Genomic DNA, 12,617 nt, shown 5'->3' with positions numbered 1-12,617 from the left:
AGACTACTTATAGTCTTTTCATTATGACTACACCAAATTTCATCCCCACAAAAAGGGAAAAAAATTAGAAACTTTACTTAAAGTGTAACTTCTCAGCCTTCTCTGAATTTAAAAAAAAAAAAAAATCAAATCGTTTAGTCTTTCCTCCATGAAAATAGCAAAAATCCCTACTCTCTTCCCCCCCATTTGGTGAGAATGATCATTAAGTGATTGCCTGGGTTTAGGCTAGTCACATGCAGATTTCTCTGAGGAAAGGATATGTGGAATTACAATGCTGGTGATTATGACAAGCTTAGGAGACAGCTTGGAGCTATAGCTTGGTAGGAGGAGTTGGATGGAAAAGAAAAATGCTGCTTGAGAACTGACAAAAAAATAATTACCAGCATCAAGTGACTGATACTTAAGGGATGTGAATGTATTCCAAAGATCAAAGGCTGAATAAGGTCAAATGGATAAATGACTGGATTAAACATGAAATCTGGAGTATATGAAGAAGCATCACGAGATGAATAATGGTTATAATCAGTCGCATGAAGAGTAACAAAGGGCAGGCCAGTAGAGTGACACAGTTGGCAAAACTGCAAAATGAGCAGAAATTAACAAACTAGACCAAGAAAACGCTTGGTAGCTTTTTTGTATATGGCAAGTAGAAAGCAGAATGATTATATCAAGATAATATTGATGGATGAAAGCAGGAGGTTGGTAGCTGCTGCAGAAGACAGTCTAAGCATTCAGTGAGTAGTTCATCAGGGTGTTTCATCCTCAATGTGAAATCAGAAGCTTAAGTTTGAGAATGAAATGAGAGAGGACTTAACGGTGAGTAAGCAAGAGGTGTATGAAGTATGTTAAATGTTAATAAGGCAATTGGACTTGATGATATCACAGTGTGTCTTAAGGAAATGTTCTAGGGATTTCGCAACAGCCTTGGCCTACCTGTTAAATAAGTCTTGCAACAGCACAAGGTCCAAAAGAAGGTAAGATTGTTCAACTTCACAAAAGTGGTGAAAAGGATCGATTGGTAACTGAACTGGATCAGATGGGGCTAGATGATAGAATAGTGAGTTGGTTAGACAACTGGCTATCAGATAGTTGTTATTATTATTATACGGACACCTCCATGGAGTCCTAAGACTCATCGTAGGCAACCCAGTCTATCCACACAATCTATCATACCTCTCCTTGAACTCATTAACAGACAAAGCACTCACAGCTGACTCTGTCAACCCATTCCTCTCATTCACAACTCTCTAAGCAAAGAATTAGTCCTCACACCCCTACTAACAACACCTTTATTCAACTTCCAGGGATGACCCCTTGTTCTGGTCCAACTTGTTTATGGGGATTCAGTATTCCAATATATATTCCAAAACAGACCCATGTGGCACTAGTGATGTGCTCCAACAGTCTGTTTTGGGAGCACTGTTATTTAATTTGTATATTAATGATATTGGAATGGGTTGAACTGATGATATACCACTGTTTGCAAATAATACAAAACTGGAGAGAGTGATGAGGAATCTAACTGATGTTATGGCCTACATGAGGACTTAAATAGATTGAATGAGTGGGACAACAGTATGGAACTGTCATTTCAATGTTTCAAAGTGTGACGTTCTGAAATTTGGTAAGCAGCAATCGGATGCAAAGTACACTGCTTGAAAAGAAAAGAAGTCATTGGACACCCCCCCCCCTATGGGCAAGGTGCATTGTGCCAAATAATAACTCGCATGTTTACGTGACTTTAAATTTCTCAGGAAATTACAATGTATACTAAAATATTAATTAAAAAACTTTAATCAATACCTTCCTATATTTTGGCAATGTTACATTGCCACCTTCTGGGAACATAAAAACTGTGATATGTGCACTCAGGCACTAACAACGAGCAAATGAAGAAGGCAACTGATGTTGGTCCCTAGAGTCCTAAAACTGCTCCATAGCAGGCTAAATTGGGTTGTCTTGGCTGTGGCTGATGATGTTCTTAAGATGCAAGCTTCCCAAATTTGGGGCAGTCTCATGCACCCAAATTTGCTGATGTTTGGGAAGTTTTTTAGAGCTGAGGCTGATTCCAGGAATAATCTTTCATATTTATATTTGTTTCAATGTAGTAAAGTGGCTTTCTTCCAGCATGCACTGGAAGAAAAAGGGGCACCTTTAGGACTCTAGGACCAACTTTAGTTGCCTTCTTCAGCCTCATTTGCTCATTGTTAGTGCTTGCATGCACATATCATAGTTTTATGTTCCCAGAAGATGGCAACGTAACATTGCCAAAATATAGGAAGGTATTGATTAAAGTTTTTTAATTAATATTTTAGTATATGTTGTCATTTCCTGAAAAATTTAGTCATGTGTAACCAATGTATAAGTTTATTTACAAGAACTCGCATGTTTATAGGCGGTATAAATTGGAGGAATATAATACTCCCAAGTCACTGCAACTGTGTCCAGTTGAAATGACTGTGAGAAGGAATCTGATGGAGCTTGAAAGAGGCATTGTGATTGGATGCCATGTTGTACTCCTATCTTTAATTGTTAATAAACTGGGTGATTCCAGGTCAACAATTAGTGATAACATACTGAGATGGAAGCACAGGGAGTCAATAACGACAAGTACTACTTGCAGTGGACGATCTGCCACACTCACCAAATATGACCATATGGTGCTACAAAGAATAACATGTAAAAACCACTATTAGCTGACGCATTGAATGTGGAGTTCCAGGTATCGCCTGGAACATGAATCTGCATGAAAACAATCAGAACTAGGGATCACAATGTGCAAGCCACACATTACCTGAACTAACATGCAGCGTTGAGTGGTGCAAAGAACATGTACATCGATACACTTGAAAAGCTGTGTAATGGAACGATAAATCATGCTACACCCTCTACCAAGCAGATGGATGGATGGATGGGTGTGGGTGTGACAGATGCCTGTGAACTTCTCTTACTAGAGTGTAACTCCAGCTATGAAATTCAGAGGTGCCAGAGTGATGATATGATCCTGTTTTTCCTGGTATGGCCTCGTTTGTGGTGTCAGAAATATTAAGCTCTGAGAGCTGTCTGAACATCCTGGACATTGCAGTACTTCCTACTTGTTGGCATTTCACCAGAACTGACTAGCAAAAGACATTGCACCATGTATGTCATAAGACTGTTGCTGTAACAGCATGGTTTTTGTGGGCATGAACATCACCACAATTGACTGGCCTCCTCCGAGCACTGATCTCGATCATATTGAACATGTATGGGATATACTGGAGCATTAAGTGATGTCAAGGGATGTCTGCTCCACAACAGTCTAGGACCTCATTACAAACCTACAGGAAGAATGGTCCAAAATTTCAATTGATCGCTGTTGTACTACCCTTGTGGAAAGTGTGTCCCATAGGATTGCTACGGTCATTGCAATGAAAGGAGGTCCTACAGCTTATTAAGGTAGGTACCATGGCTGTTTGTTCCTCACACTATCATGTCTGTTGACTTCTTTCCAAGGCCTGGTATATACACTTGTTGGGGAATTTTGGGAGGAAGTTGAGGAGAAATGAGACCTTGGACAAGGATCTGAAGTTCTCAGAGGTCACATTGCACAAGTTGTGAAGTCGTTACATTGGATTATGGCAATGATACTGAGGCCCTTAATGTGCAGAAATAAAAAGGTTCTCGTTCCATTGTATGAGGTTTTGATCAGATCTCTTATGGATTATTGTGCACAGATTTCGTGGCCTGGTTTTCATGGTGATGAGGATATATTGGAAAGGGTCCAGAGAAGAGTGATTAAGGTGGAAACTTTTGGATATGAATACAGATTGAGGGAATACAGTTTGCAAAGCCTAGTGAACAGGAAGAAGAGAGGGGATGTGATTGAGACATATAAGTTGGTAAAGGGTTGTTATTGGGCTAATGGGAAATTTTTCATAGAACAGGAGAAGAGAGTAGAACAAGGGACTATCCCTGGAATAAGGATAGTGTGAGCGGGTTCTTTGCATGGAGAGTGGTTGTGAGTGGAATACATTACCTGACATTGTGGTGAATGTGGATACATTGAATGAGTTTAAAGACGTTTGATGGAATTTTTTTGTCTAACAGTGTATACCTCTCATGATGAGTCTTTTGACTCCATGGATGTCTGGTGTTAATAACAATAATGACCAGATACTTCAGTGTAATTTCCAGCTTTATTGTTACCATTTGCAATACATCTGGTTTCCAGTCTTCTAGTTATAGTTTATTGAGACTGTTTTAGAATACTTCACTGTTTAATACATCCCTAATTTGAGATTCAATGAATATACTTTCCTTTAAAAGTTCATCTTAAAATTTTTTTTGGAAATCTTGCAGTTTCGTAGGCCCATTTTTGTCTGCTGCTTTAAGAAAAGTTTTCATGTGACATACTGTTTAATATGCATTTTTTGGAAGAAATATTTTATCTTTCTTCTTGGTTGAAAATTGTTTCAAATTGTTGAAAAAAAAATTTGAGTAGCAGGGTGAGAAGTGCTTTTTTGTGTGGAGGGTGGCTGGACCATGGAATTTATTGCCTGATAATGGTGAATGTGTAGACAGTAAATGGGTTTGAGGAGTAGTATGATAGACTTTGTGTGTCTAAGATGGACCAGACTTCCTGTGATCAGTCTTATGACTTCATAGAGTTTTGAAATAATAATATTAATACTCATTATCACTGTCATTAATCATTACATAATTAAATTTCTTATTTTGTATATTGATTTCTTGGTGTACTATTGATCACCTTTGTGTAACGAGTAATTTCACTTTTCTTTTTGTATATTTAATATTTCCATTTTGGTTTAGATCCATATGTTTTGGATGAGCCTCAGCCAGATGAAAGCATAACATCCACAGAAATAAATGAAAAATCAGAAGTTATAACTAGAAAAAAATGTGAGTAATTAATATTTTCTTAAATTGGAGAAATGTGATGGTATAATCATAATGCAGTAAAAAGTAGCTTATAACATGAATAAAATTACCAACAGAATGATACTTACATAAGGAAAAATAATATTTATTACTTGTAAAAATTTCAGCTAGATTTAATAGCCATTATCAATGCATACAGTTGACAAGAGATAGATGATAGAGCAAAACTTAACTTAAATGTAAGCATGTGTGACAATATATACTATTAATTAATAAAAGCATGTGGAATAAATTGTGCTGTACAGGTTTTCCTGGGACAAAAGAACTGACATTTTTAAATTACTGAAATATATTTCATAATTTTGAACTGACCAATTTGTATAACTTGTAGCATTGTTGCAATATGTTCTGATGTTTTTTATGGAATAGAAAGTATATATGTATGTATGGGGATTGATAGTAACAGATTAAGTGAATGTGTGCATAGCAATGAAAAGTGCAGAAATATATATACAGAGTTTACTGAGCGACATACAAAAGAATGTGAGAGAAGAACAGGGACAAAAACATGTAGCAGTTGGGGATGTGAAGGGACATGTGAGGAACATGAAGATTAAAAGGAGTAAAAAATAAGATACTGAAAGATATTGTGCTGTATGGGGGATTCAATAACTAAGAATGTGAAAGATGATAGTCATTAAAGCATATTATCAAGGGTCAGAGATTGGGGATTTAATTGAGTCTGTGAAGTTGCACAGGGAAAGAGTGAGTGAGATTACTGTACGTGGGTGTTCTGAAAAATTCTTGGCCTAGACCATAAATGGCAACAATAATCAGCAAGATTTTTTTTTCTAAGTTGGTACATCTGTCATAAGCATCCATGTGAAATTGCAAGTCATTCTATCAAGTAGTTTTTTTATACGGCTGTCGAAAGCCAAAGTGTTGTCTGTATCCCTTAAAATGGATAAAATTGAGTATCATGCGGTTATAAAATTCTTTGTAAAAGAAGGTTTAATGACAAAAGAAATTCATTTGAAGTTCATAAAAGTTTATGAACACTCTTCTCCTTCGTTTTCAATAATTAAGAAATTGGCTGCCGAGTTTAAACATGGCCATACCAGCCTTGAGGATGATCCACGTGAAGGACGTCCAAAAAGTATAACAACACTAGAAATCATTGATCAAACTGAGTGAAATTGCTGAGACTATAGGCATTTCAAAAGAACGTATAGGATATATTTTGCATGAAGAATTGCAAATGAAAAAGCTTTGCGCAAGATTGATGCTGCACTGATCAAAAACACACTTGCATGAAAATCTCTGAACAGTGCTCGGAGCATTTTAACAAAAATAAAACTGATTTTGTGTGTCGATTTATTTCTATGGATGAGACTTGGGATTCACCATTATACACTAGAATCCAAACAGCAGTCAAAACAGTGTACAGAAGGCGGTTGTTCAGTGCCAAAGAAGACAAGGTCATGGCATCAGTGTTTTGGAATGCTAAAGGCATTTTGTTTATTAATTATCTTGAAAAGGGTAAAACAATAACTGGAAATATTATTCCAATCTTTTAACCAGACTTGATAAAAATTCGGGAGAAAAGACCTGGTTTGCAGAAAAAAAAATCATCTTTCATCAGGACAATGCACCTACCTACAAAGCCTTTTGGCAATGGGAAAATTAAGGGATCTGCACTATAAATTGTTGGAACATCCACCTTATTCCCCAGATTTAGCTCTCTCTAACTTCTATCTCTTCCCAAAACTAAAACTCTTCCTCGCTGGTCAGTGTTTTTCTTTGAATCAAGAGGTGATTGCAGCTGTAAAGGGGTATTTTGCAGATCTTGCTGAGAACCACTACAGGGATGGGATAATAGTGCTGGAGCATCGCTGGAATAAATGTATTTGTCATAAGGGAGATTATGTTGAAAAATCAAAATAATTTTGAAATTATGAATCCCTTTTTTCATTGTTAGGCCAAGAACTTTTCAGACCACTCACGTATTTGTGGTAACAAATGATCTAGGTAGCAAAAGATTTTCGGTGAGACAGGATTTGAAAAGACTTAATCATAGCAATGAATGCAAAGAGCAAGAGCATAAAGATCATGAGTGCTACTAAGATTCGACAGTGATGAATTAAGTAGTTGCAATTATAGAAAATGGAATGATGTCAAGATTGTGTTAAAAACATTTTGTAAATAAATGAAACTGAATATTCATTTTATTATTATTTTATGGCATCTCAATGGAGTCCAGAGACTCATCATGGGAGACCCAAATTAATCATTATACAGACAAATAAGAACAATACTTAAATGATGTGATATCAGAATATGTCCCAAGAGTTCAAAGAATAAATAGAGTAGGAGGCAAATGGATGTGTAATCTTATTAAGCAATAGTTTCATAAGAAAAGGATGATGTGGAAGGAATACCGTGTGCATAAGGATGATGTGCATTATGAAAATTATAAGCAGCAGGCTAGAAGAATCACATCTGTTGTACAGAAAGCAAAATCTGAGTATGAAAAGTAACTGGCTCTGCGTACTAAAGACAATCCACAAGAATTCTATCAATATTCTGCAAGTAAAAGAAAGAATGAATATGAAAGAATAAATCCTCTAAATCAGTGTTTCTCAAAGTGTGGTATGTGTACACCCGGGGGGTATGCAAAAGGTCTTCAGGGGGTACGTAGAAATTTTCGGCTATGCATCATTAATGCATGGAATCATTATTAAGAAAAAAAAAGAATTATTTTAAACATATATATTTCTCAATAAATTATATATTATGTATATAAATTCTCCTACTGAAAATTGCGAGTTACTATCGCCAGGACATGAATGTCATGGCGATAATAACTCGCTCCCTGCAGTAAACAACACACCCTCCCCAACAGTCACTATACTGAAGACGCAAGAAAAACAAATCGTTTTATTGTATCACTGAATAAGGTACAGAGACATTTGCAGTCTGTGTAATATTTCTCAACAAATAGTGCAATTAGAGACAACTGGGATAAAATGAATCACTTCTCCTCTCCAACAGAAACTGCTGTATAGACTCAAGCAAAATCATATGTTGCCTGTGCAACATATGGTTTTGCTTGGCACCACCTCGTCGTGAATGTGTTAAAACTAAGAAATATATAGTGAATGTGTTTAAGATATTATGGAATTTGGTTGAAGGGAATTAGCATTTCAACTCAACTGTTGAAATGCTAAGGAAACTGTTCTCGACGGCAAAAGTAGCGATAGCGAATAAGAGCTTGGTAAGTCGCACCATTTTTTTCTGAAAACTTTAGTTTCCGAAAATCCCCGCATAATCTCGCACCACGATTTTTTAGCTTTAATTTTGGGAAAGAGTGCAAATTATATTTGAGTAGATATGATAATTTTTTTAGCTTTCAAATTCTTAAGTATGGATCAGTGGTTAAAGACTGGATTTATAAAATGCACAAAAGAGAGCAATATAGCAAATACAAGTAGCTGTAAGCAACAAGAAAATGTTGATATTGCATCTGGATCAAATGAAATTGATAAGGGTATGTCGTCTGACATCTCTAGAGAACCAACTAGGAAGAAGATCTTCGCAAGTATGATATGAATTATTTGAAATGTGGATTTTTATGGACAGGAAATGAAGAACCTATTCCAAATTTTGTTCTATTAAAATAAATCATATTTTTTGTTTACATGAACATATAAATTCAAATAAAATAGACATTTACAATGAAATATACTTTATTTATTTATTTATTATTTTGATAAGGGGGTACTTAGTAATAATGAAAATTTAAGAAGGGTTACGCAGATATCTGAAGTTTGAGAAATACTGCTCTAAATGTAGATGGCGTGAGTTACAGATGCATTAGAGGTTGTTCAACTAATGAGTGCTCACTTTGTTAAAAGCTATCAACCTGGAGTACGTGACATTAAACTCACTGCTACCTTTTCACTGGGTGAAGAAACTCAGGTGTATGAAGACCAGATATTAGAGCTGTTGCACAAGCTGAATAAGAATTCAGCAGTAGGGACTGATGGGATATCAGCATTGAGTGTGCTAAAAGAGTGTTCAGCTGAACTGGCTATTCCTTTGACCAGGCTGTTTAATATGAGTCTCAGAACAGGGAAGATTCTGCAGAAATGGAAAGAATGTATGGTAATTCCATTGCACAAGGGTGGTGCAAAGACCTGTGTATCCAACTATCAACTAGTTTGTATCTCAGGAGTGGTGGTGAAGATTTTGGAGAAATTGGTTATGGCTCACATTCAGAAATAAGTTGACGGTGAATCTCTACTTTGTAATGAGCAACATGGGTTTACTAAGGGAAGGCCATGTTTTAGTAACTTGCTCACATTCTATAACAATGTCATCATTGAACTAGACAAGGGGAATGGATACACTGATACTTTTGACAGAATACAGCATGGTAGACTGTTGTATAAATTGGGGCATATGGGTTTGGGTTATAGAATATTAGCATGGATAAGAGGATGGTTGACTGACAGATGTCAAAAAGTAGTATAAGTGTGCAAGATTTAAGGAAACCAGTGGTGTACCACAAGGATCAGTGCTTGGTCCACTGTTATTCAATCTGTACAATAATGATATTGGGAAGGATTTGACAAGCGACATACAGCTATTTGCTGATGATGCAAAGATAGGTAGGGTAATCAGGAATTCTGCTGATATGCAGTACTTGCAGAATAATTTGAATAGGCTGGAATTGTGGGCATGGGAAAATGGATGTCAAAACTAAACATATTTGGTCATTTATATAATTCAAATACAACTTATTTATTAATTACTGACCATTTATGAAAAACAAAACTACATTAGAGCCTACCAGTTTTGCCAGCAGACTGTCTGGCTTTTTCAAGGTGTTTATGGAGACATGAAAACTAGTAAACGCAAATTGAAAGGGACATAAAAAATGTTGTAAACCAATTAGTAGCTAAGGTTACACGTTCGTGTGACAGAGAGGACTAATTGTTCTTATTCATTATCACGCATACGTGTTTGTTATAAATGTAATGTGATTACTGGCTAGCTGTAGTTCAGATTGATTTAGAGAGAGGATCAGGTTTTTCCACGAACTGTTTAGGATTGCACCCTGATTTCTGTTGAGGTTTCCACCGGTTATTAACACTATTGTGGCTTCCTTGAATAAACGATGTCTGTAGTCGTCATCCAGATATGGCATGGAGTTGAACATCTAACCAGGCTATTGTGTGGTTAGATGTTCAGAAATGATGTGCTAAGCTGGAAGAGATACTTCTGTTGTGATTTACATCACCAACATGTTCTTTTTGTCTAATTTCTAAACTCCGTGAAGTTTGTCCGATATAGGCAAGACCACAGGAGCAAGGAATATAATATACTCCTGGATATTTATAGAAAGGCACCTTATCTTTTGGGGATCCTAAAACTTGTCTGATGCTGGTGGTTGGTTTGAAGACCAACCACCAGCATCAGACAAGTTGGTCTGATGTCGTAGGCTCTTAGTATTCTGGCTATTTGATAAGAAATTGACTTGATGAAAGGGATCACTACAGTAGGAATGTGCTGGGAGCGTGATTCTTCTTGTCTGGGGTTGTCACCGTATAGATATTTTTTGATGATGTTTTGAGGATATCCATTTTGTGATAATGTATTGGCTGTTAGTGAGAGTTATTAGTCTGGATGACGACTACAGACATCATTTATCAAGGAAGCCACAATAGTGTTAATAACCGGTGGAAACCTCAACAGAAATCAGGGTGCAATCCTAAACAGTTTGTGGAAAAACCTGATCCTTTCTCTAAATCAATCTGAACTACAGCTAGCCAGTAATCACATTACATGTTTACAACAAACACGCATGCATGATAATGAATAAGAACAATAAGTCCTCTCTGCCACGCAAACGTGTAATCTTAGCTACTAGTTGGTTTACAACATTTTTTATGTTCCCTTCAATTTGCGTTTACTAGTTTTCATGTCTCCGTAAATGCCTTGAAAAAGCCAGACAGTTTGCTGGCAAAACAGGTAGGCTCTAATGTAGTTTAGTTTTTCGTAAATGGTCAGTAATTAATAAATAAGTTGTATTTGAAAATGGATGTCAGTTCAGTGTTTGTAAATGTCAAGTCATTCACTTTGGTGTGATTAGATATCCAGTGCCTTATTATATTGTTGGGATTATGCTAGAAGAAACTGATTTCTATGGATCTTGGAGTGTTAGTGGGTAGGAAGTTGAAGTTCAGTGGCCATGTAGCAAAGATTGCAAATACTACTCAAACGATAATTGTAATACTGAAAAAATGAACGTTCACATGTAAAGATAAGTATGACATTAATTTTGCCTCTTTCCAAGGCGTTGATAAGACCCCATTTCCACTATTGTGTGCAGTTCTGGTCTCCTGGTTTCTGTTGTGATTCTGATATATTGGGGGGAGAGAGAGAGAGAGAGAGTGCAAAAGAGAGTATTAAAAATGATTGTGGAATACTAATTATGAAGACAGATTGAGAAATGTAGACTGCAAACAGGAGAAGAGGGTGATATGATTGAGACTTACGAACTTCTGAAAGGGCCATACAGGATTTCAATTGATGGAATTTTTCAATTAATGGAAGGTGAGAAATGGACAAGAGGACATCCTTGGAAGATGAGAATGAATGCCACTAAGAAGAGGGTGAGGGATAGATTTTTCTCTCATAGGGTGGTGCATGATTGGAATGGATTGCCATTGGATGTTGTGAGTGCAAGTAGTGTGAATGAATTCAAGAATAACTATGATAGCTGATGTGTGTAGCATGTGGCCTCCCTTAATGAGTCCCTGACTCCCTGGAGGTCTCTGTTTATAATAATAATAGTCTCCAAGTCCCTACCTCATCAATTTCTTACAGTCCAATACCATCAATATGATATGCCATATGCAGTCTTTTCAACCCGAAGTCTATAACCTTACATTTTGCAACATTAAATTGACATTCATTAACCTTTGCCCACAATGTCCATTTGTTTTAAATTATCCTGCAAGATATATCTAGATCACTTTTATCAACCATTGCTCTCCCTAGTTTTGCATCATCAGCAAACAGCTGAATATCCCCTCTTAAATATTTCCCTATGTCACTGAGATAAAAATTAAAGAGTAGTGGCCCTAGCATGGAACCCTGAGATACTCCACTAATTACCATTATTCTCATAGATTCGACTCCACCATATACTACACGCTAGTGTTTGTCAGCTACCCTACTATCCATGCTGCTACTAGCCTCATATCTATTCCCATTTGCTTCAGCTTTTGTAATAGTTTTCTGTGTGGTTTTTTGTCAAATGCCTTGGAAAAGTTGAGCAGTATCATGGTGAAGTCATTACCTTCATCCTCTGTTCTCACTTGTTTATGAAATATGTGAATAATTTACTAATAGAGGACCTATCTGTTGTAAAGCCATGCTTCCCACTATAGAGTATCTCGTATCTCATCCCTATCCACCCAATGTTTTACTTTACCTTTCACCAACTTTTCCCATACTTGAACAACCACTTCTGATATATGTGAATGTATGAAGATGGAGTATATTGTGATATAGGTGGGGAAGTTGAGACTGAGCAGATATGTGGTAAGTGGTGATAAAGGTGATTGGGCAGGTATAGTTGAGAAATCACAACTGACAGTGGCTTGGATAGGACCAGTTATAGACTGAAAAATGTATTACTTTGTTTGTTTACAAATACCAGAATTATC

General features: G+C 36.6%; 1 protein-coding gene across 3 annotated transcripts in view; it reads left to right on the top strand.

The window, feature by feature from the left end:
* The window catches only part of LOC150107299 (fibroblast growth factor receptor 1-like), a 334,528-nt gene that overhangs the window by 161,925 nt on the left and 159,986 nt on the right, over window positions 1-12,617 (top strand). For all 3 annotated transcript variants that reach the window (XM_090391806.1, XM_090391807.1, XM_090391804.1), the window contains one exon: window positions 4,813-4,902. In XM_090391806.1, coding sequence (XP_090247932.1) covers window positions 4,813-4,902 — 90 coding nt within the window. The remainder of the gene's footprint in view (window positions 1-4,812; window positions 4,903-12,617) is intronic.

The sequence above is a fragment of the Typopeltis vanoorti genome, chromosome 4 (genome assembly GCF_054136105.1).
Source record: "Typopeltis vanoorti isolate ZY-2024b chromosome 4, IOZ_Tvanoo_1.0, whole genome shotgun sequence".
Taxonomy (NCBI): Eukaryota; Metazoa; Arthropoda; class Arachnida; order Uropygi; family Thelyphonidae; genus Typopeltis; species Typopeltis vanoorti.
This window is presented reverse-complemented; position numbering and strand designations above follow the sequence as displayed.